The 18,582-nt window shown below is 45.8% G+C and overlaps 5 protein-coding genes across 5 annotated transcripts; 1 reads left to right on the top strand and 4 right to left on the bottom strand.

Moving 5' to 3' along the window:
- Positions 1–2,239: 2,239 nt before the first annotated feature.
- BJ212DRAFT_1476732 (uncharacterized protein) lies at positions 2,240–4,571 on the bottom strand (the record flags this gene model as incomplete). Its single annotated transcript, XM_041339424.1, has 8 exons — positions 2,240–2,255; positions 2,306–3,170; positions 3,225–3,430; positions 3,473–3,583; positions 3,631–3,759; positions 3,816–4,207; positions 4,267–4,503; positions 4,560–4,571. 8 exons carry the CDS (start codon positions 4,569–4,571, stop codon positions 2,240–2,242), a joined length of 1,968 nt encoding a protein of 655 aa, XP_041197944.1.
- A 222-nt stretch (positions 4,572–4,793) lies between these two features.
- Positions 4,794–5,416, bottom strand: BJ212DRAFT_1296405 (uncharacterized protein; the record flags this gene model as incomplete). Its single annotated transcript, XM_041332444.1, has 3 exons — positions 4,794–5,160; positions 5,213–5,252; positions 5,368–5,416. The coding sequence occupies 3 exons, from the start codon at positions 5,414–5,416 to the stop codon at positions 4,794–4,796; spliced, it is 456 nt and encodes a 151-aa protein (XP_041197943.1).
- A 449-nt stretch (positions 5,417–5,865) lies between these two features.
- Positions 5,866–6,690, bottom strand: BJ212DRAFT_1476731 (uncharacterized protein; the record flags this gene model as incomplete). The annotated part of the gene is made up of 4 exons (XM_041339423.1): positions 5,866–5,989; positions 6,038–6,371; positions 6,422–6,511; positions 6,564–6,690. 4 exons carry the CDS (start codon positions 6,688–6,690, stop codon positions 5,866–5,868), a joined length of 675 nt encoding a protein of 224 aa, XP_041197942.1.
- A 1,171-nt stretch (positions 6,691–7,861) lies between these two features.
- BJ212DRAFT_1476730 (uncharacterized protein) lies at positions 7,862–10,783 on the top strand (the record flags this gene model as incomplete). Its single annotated transcript, XM_041339422.1, has 11 exons — positions 7,862–7,894; positions 7,951–8,211; positions 8,663–8,790; positions 8,838–9,003; positions 9,067–9,104; positions 9,154–9,548; positions 9,602–9,793; positions 9,842–9,980; positions 10,030–10,333; positions 10,412–10,718; positions 10,767–10,783. The coding sequence occupies 11 exons, from the start codon at positions 7,862–7,864 to the stop codon at positions 10,781–10,783; spliced, it is 1,980 nt and encodes a 659-aa protein (XP_041197941.1).
- Positions 10,784–13,653: 2,870 nt separating this feature from the next.
- Positions 13,654–14,242, bottom strand: BJ212DRAFT_1262009 (uncharacterized protein; the record flags this gene model as incomplete). The annotated part of the gene is made up of 2 exons (XM_041330233.1): positions 13,654–13,805; positions 13,864–14,242. Coding segments are annotated over 2 exons (531 nt in total), but the record flags the coding sequence as incomplete, so codon positions are not given.
- Positions 14,243–18,582: the final 4,340 nt, after the last annotated feature.

Raw genomic sequence — 18,582 nt, 5'->3', positions numbered from 1 at the left:
GATGAGGTGCCAGACATTCTGATACTGGGATGTGCGGAAAGATTTCAGGGTGGTACTTCTTCTGGGAATTCGTCTACTGATGTAGTCGAATGATGATCAGGTTCTGTGGTTACAGGGGACGGTATTCGTCTCTCTCTGTCTTCTGTGATATCCAGACCTTCAGCCTTGTGATATTCTTCTTCTTCTGGTTCTGTAGGGATGTCGTTTGGATCACTCTCCCACTAATACTTTCTAACTCAAGGGGTCATCTTGCTTTGAGCTACTGGGGCCTCCCTGGATGGAGAGGTTCAATAGGGACTTTAATCTTTTGTTATGAACTAGGATAGTTCTAATGACAGACAACTTGATAAGAGTTAATGACCTCTGCCAAGATTCTACGCAAGATGATAAGTCAAGCGTTCAGTGTAAGCTAAGATAGAGGGAGTGCCTCTAACTTAAAGTACGGTTTAGACAACAAGAGATTGGAGGTCTCAAGCAAAGGATATTCAGGTAAGACCTAGTAAGATTAAAGTAGAACTAAAGTGTACAGGAGGACTATTTATAGTGACTACTGTGCTTTAGGGCAAGTGTGAGAATGGAATGAGTCAGAGATAAAGGATGCGTAAGCGATAGCAAGAATAGGACATCTTAACAATGGCAACGGTGATTGTGATGTAATACAAGATAAGAGATAAGTCTAGCAGCGGTGTCATGTGGCTCATGACATAATACACAGTAAGAAAGGGAAAATGAATAGGGGCGTACGTGGTTGTAACAGTGGGATGATACTTATTTTTGCAAGATCAATCAGTGGTGAGTCCAGGATTCAGTGTCAACCTGTCTGAGTCTCTCAGCATAGACTTGAATTGGATACAACATATATATGTACTTTTGGTCGCGTTTGGACTAATCAGCATGCACATGAATTAGAAGAAAGGTTGTGGATTTTCACTCATAGGTAGAATAGAGCCAAACTTTGTTGGCCAGAACATGACAACCATGGCCTGGGGTTTACCTGTGCTAATGCCTACTCAGCGTCCACCTAATGCCCCATTGACTTAGAGTCCTGACTCAATCCAGGTGGGTGAAGCTGCATGATAATATTATCTAATTCTACATCTGGACATATAATGAAGTGTGTTGAAGCCAATGAATAGCTGCATATACAATCTAGATAAGACCTATCCTATTATTTAAAAAATGTTACAACACATTATCAGTCTACTGGAAATGTGATGATCTGCAGCTATTTAATTACAGTGCATGGACGGCCCAGTTATCATACTGTTAGCTGCTTCCAAGATGCCCATCAAGGTGGTATTTCTCTGGTATAGTTGTATCTTGTTTCATCTATGTGTGACACCATGACAAAAATTTGTAGGGCCAAACCATGATGTGTTTTGATTGCCACTTTTTGTAAGTCTACTGAAATATGATTATCTGTAGCCATTGAATTACAGCACATGGACCAGGCTATAGTGTTACATTAATACATCTTATATGGACTATTACCCATAAACCCTCATACATCTAATTCTCTAATGGTCCACTGCCCATGGAGGATGTATCCTCGTTCCCCAGGATGTATCCTGGTTCTCTGGGATGTATCCTGCCATTTCTTGGATTACAAATCTTTGCACTGGGGGGTTGGATACCTGAAATGGACAGTATCCCCCTTGTTTCCAGCTGGTTCCTGATTCCTCCTTCTTGCCCAGGCAAAGATGGCTTCTTTTGATCCTACAGCATACTGATCTTGATCTGAATCTGAGAAGGTACCTATATGATGCCTTATGTGCCTTTGAATATTAAGTACTTGAACTTGTCCCCAAAGTCTCGACATCACATGATCTGGTTCATTGTCTCGTCTGCAAAGTCTCGCTATCACATGATCTGGTTCATGTCTTGTGCCAAGTACAACAGTGACGCACTAGCTTAGTATCCAACATATGGTTGCACAGAAAACAAATATTTTATTAATTGGATGATGGACTACATCATTTGAGATATATGATAGGTATTAAGATTAGCAAGATAAACAGCAAGACAATGATAGCACAGGGTGACAGTAGGCAAGACAGTGCAGTGGAGACTAAGATCAAGACAAATAATACTGGTAGATCAACACAGCATCAGAAACTAAGACAACGAGACAGGTAAATCAGCACACTCAAAATAGCAAAGTATACAAGACCAAGAGCCAACAAAAAAATGAAGATGGCAGCATCTGCACTGCAAAGGCTGAGACTTGAGGGATAATAGATCACACCTTTGCCTTCCTACTCCCCATGGTTAGCAAATCAAAGCAGATACATTGTTGAGCACTTACTTGGATTTTGCGCCGTTGCCTGGGGTACCCTCAGCCAGACAACGTTTTGCAGACAGCTTGGGAGGTATGTTCTCCTTTCCAAGGCCCCCAATTGAATTGGCGATGTCATTGCATGTTGATGGTTTAGACTTGCAGCTAGTCCTATGGCACCCAGCCTCAGTGTCCTCTTCTGCAGTGTTAGTATCAACATCAGCCACACCCAGTGCAGGTGGGACAACTGGTGCCACCATCTGGGTTTTAGCAGGGCCTGGACTTGTCTCCAAAGGCATGGTGGGGGCAGCAGATACAGTGAAAGTTGCAGTAGGCAATGTGGGAGTAACAGGAGCAATGAGAGAAGCAGCTGGAGAAGGGTCAGGAAGTGCGATGGCAGAGGGAGACACAGTAGGAGGGTTGAGAGGTGGGGTGGAGCCTGTGCAGGGAGACACAGCAAGTGAAGCAGCCGGAGAAACAGGCACCACATGAGTAACCACACTGGCCAGAGATGTGAGAGATGTAGCAGAAGGGTCAAGAAGTGGGGTGGAGGGAGACATAGTAGGGGGGTCAAGAAGTGCAGTGGAGGGAGACATAGTAAGAGGGTCAAGAAGTGGGGTGGAGGTTGTGCAGGGAGACATGTTGAAGAAGCGCTTGTCTGGAAGTGTGATGGGAGTTGGGTGGGGAGAAGCATTAGAGATTAGGTCATCAGGTGCCATACCAGGTGTCATTGGAGTAGGGTCCCACATCTCAAAAGAGGGCAAAGGAGGTTGCAGCATCACACCAAGAGCAGAATCAAATGCTGGAGTTGCCCAGTATGGAGTTTCATTCCCGAAAGTGTTGGAGCTGCCAGGCAATGTGAGTAGCTGATCTCCTCCATTAGGATCATAAAAATCTAAATCTGTACCCATCAATGGGGATGATGGCGGTCCAAATCATAAGGAATCACCATCCAATACATCCCATGAGGATGACTGTCCACTCATGGGATATACTGTGCTCGATGTGGGTGATGCCATAGCGATAGTACCTGTGGGCAATACATCCTGAACAGATATATCTTGTGACTTCTGCACAGCTGGTACCAAATCTTCCTTGTCCCCTTCCCCTCCTACTTCAACCCCATGCTCCACTGATGCTGAAGCCTCCACCAGTCTACAGGTTAGCGTGATGATAAAATTTTGCAGGCTTGCATACTCACAGTATACACGACACAGAAAATCCCAGAATGGACCCATGATGCCAGACTCAAAACCAGGATAGGCTGCACTGAAGTCATTACCAAGTTTCATCAAGCCAACATGAAAACTTTGCAAAGTGAGTATAACCGTTTATACCCTTGAATGCCTACTTACCTGTACACATCAATATGCCCTTGTGCCTCAGGTGATGGGCCACCAGCAAGAAGCAAGAAGGACATCCCTGTTGCATCCACCAGGCCTTTCAAAAACTTGTTGGCAACGGCAGCCAGTTTGTCCAAGTTCCTTTGAATTATGGCAGGTGAGTATGTCAATTGAAGTGAAAACATTTAATAACTCACTGTGAATAGTCACCCTCCAATTTACTCCATGAGCCTTCCTCTTTCGTCTGCACTCTTTGCTGCTTCTGCTCCTCAAGAAATTCCTTCACATGTGCTTTGACCTCGGGCGTTTCGTTGGCATACATTGCAGCAGTCTCCTTCTTGATGAGTGCGACATGCTCTCCATTGGTGAGTTTTTCGCTGGTGGCTGTGAGCTTCTCTTGCACAGTAGACTTGATGTGATCACAGTAGTAAAGCTTAGAGTAAGCCTCTTGCCCCTGAAGCCAACATGTTGGTTTTTCACACTTGGTAATCTTGTGCACTACAACATCAATAACATTAGTGGCATGTGCTTTCGCCTTCCTGCCAGCCTTCATTGCTCCAAAATTATTTTTGAAACAATTGTGCAATTTCTGGGCAGAAAGTATTAGCAGACCCCCCATATATCAAATGTACAAGGTTTGGGACATACCACTTTTCGCATGTCTTCCGCTGATTTCATTTCCTTGAGCTCCTCGAAGGTTATAGGCCCAAATGCTGTTATGCTACTTGGCCTCAGCTCAGGAAATGCCTCAAACCAATTTTCATAAAGGTCAGCGAAAAAGTTCCTATAGTTTCCACACTTTTCACTCTGCTTCATGAGGAAGGCTTCATAGTATGGTTTTAACCATTCTTCTTGTTCATCAGATGTCCATTTGTGAGGGGCCATCTGCATTTATGTTCAATTCAGCAACATTTCTATTCCATTTGCCAAGCATGACTTACTGTAGTGTGCATATAATAATAGTGAGCCAAAAATTATGATATGGTGAAGCGAGATGAAAATTTACAAGATGTTTGCTGTGCACATGCTAAATAATATCTCATGCATGTACCATTTGAACTTAATGTGTTGAATTTAAGTCAAAGTCGTCATCCAACACTGCGCTCAATGGGTGAATATTGTGCAAGACATTATATTGAGCCAGCCTTGAAGAGTGTATTGAAGTATCTAAGTAGCTAATCCCAAAGCTTTTGAAATAGAAAGTCTTTGTTGGTGTACAACTCCTCCAACTTCATGCCATCTACTAAAATAAAGGATAAGATATCTTCCAGTGCTAATAAAACATCCTTAGCACCCTTCATGGCATCACAAGCTCTAGTATACCCAATACCATTCTTTTCCTGCCATAGTAGATCCTCTTCCACATCCTGTAACTCATGGTATATCTCTTCAACAACTCCAACAGCAGAATGAATCCTGTCAGACACACCAGTTGCCAGGTAATCATGGAAGAGCTCATCTATAACTTTGTGAGGTTCACCTGCAAGGTACTTTTGCAAGGGACCTTGAAATCGCGACTTCTGTGTGATGAGTTGTGCAGTGCTTTAAGAAATAAGTTTGAGACATTCAGCATCTACATGCTGTCACAACTTACATGACATCAGTCTTTGGTTTTCTGTTGCTATTATTAACACCTTGAGCCTGGTATCAATCTCGCATCCTGGTGCTAATCACAGTTTTATTACTGCCAGGCACCCAGTGCACATGATGAGCAACTTCTTGAGCCAAGGATTAGATATTAAAACATACCATGCATAATATGCATGCTTGTGCATTCGTTTGGCCTCTTGGCGTTCATTGTCAGTCTTGTAAAGCTTGGGTCAGGGCATTGAAGCAATGACAAAAGGAAAGACAATTTTGGGGTAGAAGTCGAACAGAGTTTAGCGGGGAACCTGTCATTCATTGTTTGTAGGACTTTTATAGGACTGATTCAAACCTACTAAGTCGTGAAGATATACAAACCATCTGCCATCCAACCTAAGCTACCTTTCCAATGATATCATCTAGTAACCTTAGCACAATAATCAACCACTCTGAGCATGCGAGGAAGAACACGCGAGACTTTACACTGTCATTTTAGCTTCTGAGTAGTAACATGACATTTGTTATAGATCTGTTTAGCTCAATCACAATATTTTTGGCCTGTAGTTCATGTGCAAAGCAACTTGATTTCACAGTATACAAAGTAACAGAGCAAGCAGATGGCTATTTACAAATGGTTTACAATGACAGTGACAAAAAATTGATTCAGACTTTGGTAACTTTGCCTTGTTCGATGGCCTTCCTCAATTTTTCCTCACCTGCTTCAAGCAATTCAACCTTAGAGAAAATAGCACACGGGATGCCCTGAACCTTTGGTGCGACATTGTCCCTGGAACAAAATGAGTTAAGATTCTCACAAACACCATAAACAACTTACCAGCCATTGAAAACCCCAACATAACAACCACGTGTCACACAGTAGTAAGGAGGACTAGGACTGGGCACAGCAGGCATGTTATATAACATGCCCTGGTAGTAGTACAGGAAACACTCATCAGCCATAGCATTGGCCACTTTGGTGAAGGTCTCGTGTGACTCCTCAATCATGACAACACTTGGTGACTTGGCATTGTAAGAGCCAAGTGTCACATAGATGGCCAAGGAGTTGGAGTCAGGAACAAATTCATTGGCAGGGATGCCAGTCAATTTGAAGCCGCTAGATGAAGGATTCGCCTTGGAGGATAATTCAGTCTTGACATGAGATGATGCATCTAAGTGAATGATCTGTAAGATGCTGGAAGCCAAGTAAGAAAATATGTACCTTCAGTGACCAGAGCCATAATGACTTTGACAAGGGCCTTTGCTTGAGTGGGCATCAAAACCAAACTCCCCAGGAAGGTTGAGATTGCATCTTGTTGTACCAATGTTAGTGTATGAAATGACAAATGTACTAATAAACATACCTATGACATTGTCTGAAGTCCCATCAGTTAGACCTGACACCGGCAAGGGTGGAGCAGATGGAGCACTGGAAAGTTGAGGTGGAGCAGAGGGAGTGGAAGCTTGAGGCAGGATGGATGACTGAGTCATTGCAGCGATGAGAATGCAGAGTTAGATTGTGTGAAGTCAGTGGGTTGGTCCAGAGCTAGCACATGTCCCTTATAGATGGCTAAATAAGAACTTCATGGAGGTAGCATGGAGTGAGCCAAAGACAACCTTACCTGCAAAGCATTTCAAGAACCAGAGGTGGATGGAGAATGCAGTAAGCGTAATGCATAGAGCTGGCTGGCAAATCTGGCACTGTGGGAACTTTGCGACGCTTTGTACATGTATTGGCACATCAAGGTTTGAGGTAATGGTCTGGTATAGTCTCTCGATGTCCATTTTCCTAGGTATTAACACTTCCTCCGCTTGAAACATAATACAACTGGACAGCAAGAATCATCCTGACGACAAAATGGGTCAGTGCCAGTCTTCGTGTTGTTTGCATTGTTGATATTGGTTTTTAGATGCTTCAAATTTACACCACTGTCAAGGGCGGGGATATATCCTTGGGGAGTCGATTGGATCCTCACACTTGGTCAGTTCCTTGTTCAGCAATCACTTACTGACCACATCAAGGTCTGGGATATATCCTCAGAGGCAATGGATCCTCGCACATGGTGAGAGCTAGTTGCAGTCATCACGCGTTGACCACTCATTCTGTTACCTTGCAGGTATGTATAATGTTGGAGGACACCCTTCCAAGCGCCCCAAACTCATTCGACACAGAGGTCATCATGCTCCTGCCAAGCTCCACACACGACATTGCAGCTTCATTCTAAGGTTGGATGGTGACTTTGGCTTATGGACGTCTTATCTCCCTGCTTCACAACCTGGTGTAGAACCTGTGGAACTGCCTTCCAAGTCACAGTCATCTGTTGAGGCCGACCCATGGAGTGAGATTGAGCACAATGATCTATTTGGTACAGAAGATCGTCAGGGAGATGACAAGCCAAGGCCACGAACGTGCCAAAGGACACCAGGAGTTAGTCCTTTTAGTTTAGTTGGTAGTACTTATTTTAAATGCCAATGTTTACAGGATGATCCAATCTTTCTTTGGCTACCTGAATGCGAAGCTTACTTGGACAAGCTTCTATGCTTGGATGGTCAAGGAAAACATGGCCATGACCCATGTTCATGCGGGGGTCTAGTTTCACCCTCTTTCTGATGTCAGGATTGTTTTTCGACTAAGTTATTGTGCCATGACTGTATTTTATCGATGCATGTCAGTGCACCGCTCCATAGAATTGAGGTATGTAAGCTATCTATGTATCTTTGCTAATCATCTGATCATTCACCACCATTTAGGAGTGGAGAGATGGGTTTTTTCACTCGACATCACTCAAAAGTCTTGGTCTTCACATTCAGCTAGGCCATGAGCCAGGAGGATATTGCCGTCGCCCACGCCCCACCTACAACAATGATTTTGTTATAATCGATGTCCATGGTATCCATGAAGTTGGTCTTGATTTCTGTAACTGCGAGCACGAAGCCCCCCATTTCAAACAACTCCTTTGTGCCTGGTGTGGGAATCATATTTCAGCTGGCCAAGCTGCTGAGTGGAGAGCAGTATGTTCAGCCCATGGGATTCTGACTTGGCTCAGTGCTCAGAGAATAGAAATTATCATCAAAAGGGACTGTCATTCAGGCTGGTACTGACACTAGTGAAAGAGATACATGCTTAAGTAAGCAGCAAAAATGCAAACATAAGCTAAAGAAAGTGAGGGTAGGTAAAGGTAAGTAAAGTAAGTAAATCTAAGCCCAAGGAAAACTTGACTGTCACACCGGCTTTTTCCAGCAACAGTCACAGATCCTCGAATGGCTGCAACATTCAGTGTGCTGGATCTATTCCACTTATTGTCATTTGAGTCAAAGGTGTCAGCATATGAATTCTATCATAGTCTTGCACGTCAGACTGATAATACCGGCATACAGCTGATTTGAGTATGTTCCTTACCTTTTTTGATAATCCATCATTCTGAGAATCATGCGTGAGTGGAGGAATCTCAATGCACTCAAGTGTGCTGGCCATGGGCATGACCCCACTGGTGTGGGTGCAACTCAAGAGGGGGAACTTGTGGTTCTATGCCCTGCATGTCCACATCCAGGTAAAAACTTGCCTGAGAACTGGGAGACCTCAGATCATCAGTGAGTGTTTATCTGACATTGCTGGAACATCGTCTGAGAAGCATTAGGTGGCTGTATGCAAGTTTCTTCACGATTGATGCCAATTTCTGTCTCAAGCACAGGCTTGTCTCCTCCAATACTAAAGATCCAGGCCTCACACGTGGTTGGGGTTATTTTGTCGAAGAACGCAAGTACAAGACTTACTTGGCTGAGAACTCAAACTCTCTTCAAGAGGTAAGATCTCGCACTCAATTTTTAATAATTATGATTGATGAAGTTCTCATTCTGTCATAAAAGCACTTGCGTTATGTGGGCGACTGTCAAAAGGGTGAAAAGTGCGTACCTTTCTCTATGATGTTGATCTAGTCACTCATGATGATACAGATACCTGAATATGGATTATATCGTGTTTTTGGCCCTCGCAAAATTCTCTTGTCTGACCAATTTCAACCTTTCATATGATATTGCATGTCAGTGGCACAAGAAGCTTAAGAATTGTATTCATGGGCTGCCCATCAAGCTCCAACCTGGCGAAGAGAATGTGTTCAACTTCTTCATACCTAAATTCCATCTGGCAGCTCACATTGAGGCTTGTCAAACAGCTTTTTCCTTCAACTGGACACCAGGCATTGGTCAAACTGACAGGGAAGCACCCGAATGCGGATGGGCAAACATTAACCATGTCGCTATGAGTACCAAGGAGATGGGCCCAGGTGCCCGCCGAGAGGTTCTGGATGACTTCTTCAGAGATTCAAACTGGAAGAAAACCACTGTGTTAGGTTCATAGTTTTTCCTCTTCATGGTTGTGTTTCCCACTGAGGACTGTAATCAGGCAGAATCATGTCATGCAAACTTAGTGAAGCACTCAAGGCAGCAGAAGATCATAAGCTTGTGTTCAGCAAGCTCGAGGCTTCTATCAGAGAATTGGACTTAGGTGTCTCATCACTCGCAACATGGAAAGCTGAGATAGAGGCTTGGGAGATTGATCACACCAACCTGAATCCATTTGAACGTCGAGTTGATGGTGAGTCACACCATCTGAATATTTGGATTGGTCTAACAACCCTTGTAGTTATGACACTTGCAGCTGTGTGCCTCGAACTTGCACAACAGGATGCTAGGGAGTTAGAGGATGGAACTGCCGTTTCCCTTCGCACAGAGTTATCTGGTAGCATGCTGATCAGTACAGGTATTGATCTCGAGCATTCACAGTAAGGTCGCCATAGCAATGTATTAAATTGGCACTGATTTATTTTACAGGCATCATTTACGCACAGATGCAGCCTCACTGGGTCTGCATGCAACTGACACCCAACGGACAAAGGTTCTCACATGTAGCAATGCCCTACAACGCCATATTGAGGTTTGGTCTGCCATACAAACCTTGTACATGCCCTCAGTTGCCAACTTATGTGCAACTGGCTTCGTCAACTCCAGCAATGACAACAACAACAACAGCGGTTGCCCTAGGCCAAATTCTGACTCAGGCAAGGCAGAAGACCTTCAACTCTGGCTACCATCTGAGATTTGCGGCCTAGTGCTGTGCAATCAAAAGCTTCTTGAGGTTGGATGGTCTCTCTGAATGGCACAAGCTCACGATGCACTCAACGAGTGCCGTTCTCACATCTGTCTCCATCATCAGCTCATGCAATTCAAACAACAACATCTCCATGGACAAGGTGCTAATACCTGTGTGAAGAAGATGCTAGATACTGTAGAAGACCATCTTATGATCAGCCATGCAAAATATGTATGTGCACGCAAGGCACTCATGGTGCTCTCAGACCATGTTGACCATGTCAGCTGGGATCAGAAGCTTCAGCCACTCAAGAAGTCGCATCTCCGTCCTATGGGGGACTTCACCAGACAGTTGCAAGGGACTGCAATCATGTCTTGGATATGGCTGACATATGGGCTTTCAGAGGACGATAGTGAAGGCTTGCAAGACTGTAAGTTGTTATATTGATTGATCATACTCTGCTAATTTGATCCCCTAGCACTTCATATTGAATGATGTAAAGCCTGAGCATGCCATGACAGATGGGTTGAAGAGATACACCTTTTGCTAGAGGAAATGCAATGCATTCTGCATTTTCTCGAGTGGCAGGCACACCAGTGGGACAAGCACACGAGCACATGAGTTCCAACAAGGCTGGAAGATGCAGAGGGCTTGGTTGCATATGCCAGGAAACAGGCATTCATCCAGCGGAGCCTATCCAATGTGACGATCAGGCCAGTGCTAGGCGCGTATGATCAATAGCACGGTCTTTCTCACCTTCAGAAAAAGGAGATAAAGTGCGGATCATTAAATCCATATATATCAACCCATCTGCTCTTACTCTGGTCTGGTCCTAGGAATTTGTCCTCCCATGTCCTATCCATGTCCACCTATCTCTGCTGGTGCATTATTTTCCCAAATGTCATTGCTAAACGAGCTGCAGGTCTTATTACACGACTACTCATGTTCCGCAGCACATGATGTTTTACTACCTATAGACTCATTGCATGCTCGCTAAACCACACTACAATTCTCGCCTACACATTCCAGACACTCACGCGCTACAATATAAATGACTGCAGTACATACAATGAAGTAGTTTTTCTTCCCCCAGAATTGGTTCTATAGGAGAGTGATTCTCGCATTATTTTGTAGACCTTGCGCTATCCATCTATTTTGTTCCTTCCTGACAATCCTGCATGATTCAACCGTTCTGAAGTCTGTACCGCTAGGAACTTACCCTTAAGCTCGGCAAGAATACTCAACCCACGACCGGTAGTTTAGCACTATTCTTCACTCACGCTATATCCCTTGCGACCAGCCACTCCATAGAGTGCGGTTGATTTTTATTAACAACAGTCGATTTTTGCCTGTGCTCCCGGTCGATTCCTTGGTATAGGAGTTCAGAGGTATACCTATGGCCAGTGTTCAAGTTTCTTAGGCCAATATAGATTTTAACCCCTTCACTCACTTACTTCCCTCGCGCATAATTGAAGGAAGTGCTTCAATAGCAGTCCTCTTGGGCTGATCAATTAAACTTGTGCCTCTTAAGGATAAGTAGTGCTAGTTGCTAACAGCCTAGTACCTATTACTTCTTCACACCGAGTCATTCAAGGAGAAATGGAGGATGGTGCCTGTATTGATGGCTTTGGGGGATGACACAGATGATGGTGAGCATCCTTCTCTTGATACTCCTCCACAAGAAGACTTGGTACATGATTCTTGATGTAGTATAGCTATATTTGCATTTTGTACCTTATGTAAACCTTATATGAATGCTTCGAGTGATGTGGTCCCTTAGATTGTCTACCGAAACGGTCACCTGGCTGGTAACACCGGAACACTACCTTACAGCAGGGGGGGGTGAGATGACATGGGGGGCTGAATTACTAATAGATAATTACACAGCGGGGATGTATCTTATGTATGGATAACTAGGCTACTGGATGTATGAGGGTTTTAGGCTTATAAGCCAGTTTGATATATCCTTCCCCCAATATGAGGTGCATGGACAGCCCAGTGATCACACTGTTGTCTGCCGCCAAGATGCACATCAAGGTGATATTTGTCTGGCATAGTCATATCATATCTTATCTATGTGTGACACTGTGCTAAAGATATCCAAAACTAAAACATGATGTGTAATAATGTGTTTTGATTACCAATTATATCTGGTCATATCAATTTCGGGTTGATTTCCTGATGTCACCGTTGTTGCTATAGCTGATTGCTTCTCTCCGTTTCGGACTTCTTGATGCCTGATACTTATATCTTTCCTCCTGGACAGTTCACCTCAGCATTTCTTTCACGTTCGTTGAGGTATGCCCGTTATCGTCGTTACTCATATTCAGTCTTGCTGACTCGTTACCTAGACTTAGTCTGTGTCTAGGTAGTTATCAAATATAGCATTTCTTTCACGTTCACTGAGACTTAGTCTGTGTCTAGCTTGTAGCAGACATATCATATTGTATTTGTACTGCGTTCCGAATGAAAAGGCAATCGGTCCGCACGGTCACAAGTCGGCAATGCCAACCCCTAGTTCCTTATTTGGCGAGTTGTTCCATCATTTGAGGCTCACTGGTCCCTCATGTATTTCACCCCCAGCGATGTTGATAACAGGCTTTTCCTCTCAAAACATGACTCCTGTCACATCGTCACTGCGCTCTGGCTGGTCACATACATCGTCAACATCAGGATAACATTGATGGAAAATATGTGGAAGTATGCAACAAGCCTCAATCACGCTAGACATCGCCAGTAGTTTTCACTTCCCACTTTCTACTTTGCTCCTTGTTTTACTTGCAGACAGCAGTCTGTTTATGTTATACAAGAACACCCCTTCGGTGGACTTTTCGACGATGTGCGGTATTAATACTACAGTGCCAATCCAGGGAAATACAATATTAGCACAGTCTTGTCCTTCGTTCGCTTGAGCAAATAGACAGTGTCTCTTCGCGTTCTCACCCTCGGCAACACTGTACAATTGACCGTGAGTAAGGGGATCCGTTCGAAGGTCGAGCACGGTTCATGCCAGCGTCAGTCCTTTGACAACCATTAAATGCAGTTGCATACGCGGGTCGCAAAGGAAACTTTCTTCGATTTACCGTCCACGATGAACGGCTTGGCTGGAAGGCAAAGTTGATCCGGGGGATGCAGTGGCTTTCGAAGGTATGAATGAGTTGAACTTCAACGAATCGACGATGCAGAACAATTACGCGCATGCGCGCGTTTCTGCAATAACAGAGCATGACGTAGTGGAAGCTAACTCTGGCGGTATCTCGTACTTATATATTGTAGATACGCTCACTGCGCGCGCACGAAAAACGCCCTGAAGTATGTGACCACACCCTCCTGAACACAGTATAGCAATAAGTCATTTTGACCTACTACCAGGGTAGTGGGAAAATACGTACTTCATCATCGATTCGCTTCAAGCTCGGGCGCTCCAGTATTTGGTCGACGTATTTCGTGAATTTACTGAATTTAGGTCCCTTTAGCTCCTCGCCCAGCTTAAAACCCAAACCGACATGAAATCGGCCTAGTTCCATTAATCAGGGTCAACTTCTTCGGAAAAGGTGCGAGTGCGGGTACTCTACCTAGGTCAGTCTCGGTGATGATCTTGAGCCTTGTGAGGAGCGGAGAGATGCAGGCATCTGCAATGGTGTAATGATCTCCAACTGCGAAATCCCCACTCTCCTCGAGAAGTCCCTGAACAAATTCAATGCCCTTCAAGACATTCTCATATGACCCGTCCCCTCGGAGGAAGTCGTGAAGCGGGCTCTCGACGTGTTTAGTGCTCGCATCAATGAAGAAACGGACTTTGGCACGTGAAACAAGATCCTTCGGCAGGAGCCCAGAGTCTGGATAGAGGTCCGCCAAGAACTCAAGGATGACGTTTGATTCTGTGATTTTAGCGGACAAGGGCGAAGGATCCTCGGGGTCGACACTGGGTCCCCCGTATGTTACAGTGGGCACCTATGGAATATCACAATCGTCTGCAATAGTCTGACACAGGTCATCGCCAGATATACCTCGCCAACGGGGTTCAGAACTTGTTATCGGTGGTTCGTCAACCCGTGGAACTGGAAAGGCCAAAGCAGATAAAGACATCGTCTCACCGCACGTGATCGATGGTTTCTGGGTGCAACGCCAGATATCGGAAGTTTACCCGGATCCAGTTACTGCAGCGGACAAGGCAGCGTCTGTCCTCACTATCCTCGACTCGGAATTAGGCCTGCGCGATTGCGAGAACCAGTACGTGATCACCAAGTTCCTTAAAAACCGGGATGTGGTTGTATGGTGCACGAAGCTCATGCGGAGCGACGCAGACGAGCGGATCAATGTCGAAGTTGCTATGCGAGAGAAGGGTGTTGGTTGGATCTTGCGAGAACTTGCTGGAGACCGCCAGGCCGAGAAGGTGCAGGATGATGGCATGGATGTAGACGAGAAGAAGTTAGCGGTACCAAAGACAGCAACCCTTGCACCAGGCTCTACAGTGCAACCAAAGCGCACGGTCGACCTAGAGAGCATGGCATTCAGTCAGGGAGGGCATCTGATGTCCAACAAGAAGTGCAAGCTTCCTGAGGGCTCATTCAAGCGGGCACGCAAGGGATATGAGGAGATTCATGTCCCTGCCCCCCAGAAAAAGCAAGGCGGCGTGCCTAAGCTCAATCGAGTTCAGAGCAAGCTTTACCCAATTGCCTTCGGGACGGATGAGCCCGTCTTACTCTGTGCGCCTACTGGCGCTGGTAAGGTTAGTAGTGTTCTGTTATTTTTCATCTTTCAGACACTAAGTCGACCATTGCAGACCAACGTCGCCATGCTCACCATTCTTAATGAGTTGTCAAAATATCGTGACGAGGCTACAGGTGAATTTGCCCTCGACGATTTCAAAATTGTCTATATCGCGCCCATGAAGGCTCTTGTCCAAGAAATGGTTGGAAACTTCAACGCGCGGCTGAACGTTTTCGGGATCAAGGTTGGCGAGCTCACGGGAGACTCTCAAATGACGAAACAGCAGATCTCGGAGACACAAATCATTGTCACCACACCTGAGAAGTGGGATGTCATCACGCGCAAGAGTACCGACACAAGTTATACAAACCTCGTTCGGCTCATGATTATTGATGAAATTCACCTGCTGCATGACGAGCGTGGACCCGTGCTTGAGAGTGTTGTGGCACGCACGATACGGAGGATGGAGCAAACAGGAGAGTACGTTCGCCTGGTTGGTCTCTCAGCTACGCTTCCAATCTACCAAGACGTTACGACATTCCTCCGCGTGGACGAATCGAGAGGCCTATTCTATTTCGATGCCTCGTACCGTCCATGTGCGCTTCAGCAGCAGTTCATTGGTGTCACAGAGAAGAAGGCTATCAAGCGTTTCCAGGTCATGAATGAGGTTTGCTATGAGAAGGTATTTGACCAAGCGGGCAAGAATCAGACCCTTGTCTTCGTGCACTCTCGCAAGGAGACCGCCAAGACCGCCAAGTTCATCCGCGACATGGCCATGGAGAAGGAGACGATAACGCAGTTCGTTCGCCCCGACTCAGCGACGCGTGAGATCCTCACAGAGGAAGCAGGCAATGTCAAAGATGGCAATCTGCGCGATCTCTTGCCGTTTGGGTTCGCTATTCACCACGCCAGTATGACTAGAGAGGACAGGAATCTTGCCGAGGAGCTTTTCGCAGATGGTGCAGTCCAGGTGCTTGTCTGCACGGTAACGCTCGCATGGGGTGTCAACCTCCCGGCACACCGTCATTATCAAGGGCACGCAGATATATAACCCCGAGAAAGGCCGCTGGGTTGAACTCTCCTCCCAGGATGTGTTGCAGATGCTCGGTCGCGCTGGTCGCCCGCAATATGATACGTATGGTGAGGGTGTCATCATCACGAACCACTCCGAGCTGCAGTACTACCTCAGCTTGCTGAACCACCAGCTGCCGATCGAGTCTCAGTTCGTGTCGAAGCTTGCAGACAACTTGAACGCAGAGATTGTTCTTGGAACTGTTCGTAACCGTGACGAGGCCGTCCAGTGGTTGGGGTACACTTATCTGTAAGCTCACTTTTTCTCACAGCAGTAAAAGTACTGACGTTTCCCACAGCTATGTTCGCATGCTGAAGTCCCCAGGACTCTATTGTGTTGGCGTCGATTACCAGGAGGACGACAATGGTCTTATCCAGAAACGCGCTGACATTGCCCATTCTGTCGCTGTTCTGCTGGAGAAATGTCATCTCATCAAGTACGAACGTGCATCTGGTCGTTTCCAGAGCACCGAGCTTGGTCGCATTGCGTCTCACTACTATGTTACGTACAACTCGATGGCTACATACAACCAGCATCTGAGACCAACCATGTCGACATTGGAATTGTTCCGGGTGTTTGCGCTCTCGAACGAGTTCAAACTTCTGCCGGTATGTCACATTTTTTGTCCTTAATGCGAGTCTCAACATTCATATTCATTTTTGTAGGTACGTCAAGAGGGGAAGCTTGAGCTTGGTAAATTGTTAGAACGTGTGCCTATTTCAGTGAAGGAAGGCGTCGATGAACCCGCAGCGAAGATCAACGTCCTTCTACAAGCATATATATCGCAGCTTAAACTTGACGGCAGGTGACAACTCAACCGTCTACCATATTGTGCTGATCGGATAATTAGGTTTTGCTCTCGTGGCCGATATGGTCTTTGTTCAGCAATCTGCCGGCCGGTATGTGCTGTTTTAAGTTAGTTTACCTAAGCTCACACATCTTACAGTATTCTTCGTGCTATGTTTGAGATTTGCCTGAAGCGAGGATGGGCAGTACCAGCGCGTGCATGTCTCGACCTATGTAAGATGGTTGAGCGACGAATGTTGGTGGCTTTTGATACAGTCGTTAATTATCAACTGATTGTTTGGTCTTCAGGTGGGGCTCCATGACACCGCTTCGCCAGTTCAAGGGTGTTCCACAGGAGGCCATCCGAAGAGCGGAGGGCAAACAATTCGTAAGTTTACACCAATTCAAGCAAGGCACGTGCTAAGATATTCTTCATCAGCCATGGTATCGCTACTTTGATCTCGACCCTCCTGAAATTGGTGAGCTTATTGGCATTCCAAACGCCGGAAGGCTCGTGCATCGCTTGATGCACAGCTTCCCCAAGCTGCAGCTGCAAGCGCAAGTGCAGCCCATCACCCGCTCCCTTCTTCGTATCGACTTGTCTATTGTTCCTGACTTCCGATGGGACGAGAAGACCCACGGAACAGCTGAGACATTCCTCATCATGGTTGAAGACGTCGATGGAGAGATTATTCTTTTCCATGACTCATTTGTCTTGCGCCAACGTTATGCAGAGGATGAACATAACGTCACCATCACGGTTCCGATGTTTGAGCCCGTCCCCCCAAACTACTACATATCTGTTGTCTCCGACCGATGGTTGCACGCCGAGACCCGACTACCCATATCCTTCAAACACTTGATTCTCCCAGAAAAGTTCCCACCTCCCACTCCTCTTCTCGAACTCCAGCCACTCCCGCTATCTGCCTTACACAACAAGGAATTCGAGAGCATCTACTCGTCCATCATTCAAACATTCAACAAGATCCAGACGCAGGTCTTCCAGGCTCTCTACACATCTGATGAGAATGTCTTTATTGGCGCGCCTACTGGAAGCGGCAAGACTATATGTGCCGAATTTACTCTACTTCGCCTTTGGAGCAAACGCGAGCAGCCCAGGGCGGTCTGTATTGAGCCCTACCAGGAGATGGTCGACCAACGTGTTGCAGAGTGGCGTCGGAAGTTCAGCGGCCTGCAAGGCGGCAAAGAGATAGTAAGCCTCACAGGAGACACCAGCGCTGACCTTCGACTTCTTGAGAAGAGGGATGTTGTTGTTTGCACCCCATCCCAGGTTAGTTCCATTAATCACGTTGCAAATCTCTCACTAAACCGATATTTCTAGTGGGATATCCTGTCTCGAAGATGGCGACAGCGCAAGAATGTGCAGAACATCGGTCTATTGATTGCTGATGAAATCCAACTTGTAGGTGGAGAAGTCGGTCCGACGTACGAAGTGGTGATATCCAGGACCCGCTATGTTTCTGCGCAAACGGAGATTGAGACTCGCATCGTTGCCTGTGGTGTCTCGCTCGCTAATGCTAGAGATCTCGGCGAATGGATGGGCGCACCATCGCATGCAATTTTCAACTTCTCACCTAGGTATATTTTGCAGTTCGTAATTAACATTATGATATTTTGTAGCTCGAGGCCACTGGACATGGATATACATCTCCGAAGCTTTACTATCCCTCATTTCCCTTCGCTGATGATCGCCATGTCTAAG

This window comes from Suillus subaureus, assembly GCF_016647635.1.
Source record: "Suillus subaureus strain MN1 chromosome Unknown BJ212scaffold_4, whole genome shotgun sequence".
NCBI classification, from domain to species: domain Eukaryota; kingdom Fungi; phylum Basidiomycota; class Agaricomycetes; order Boletales; family Suillaceae; genus Suillus; species Suillus subaureus.
This window is presented reverse-complemented; position numbering and strand designations above follow the sequence as displayed.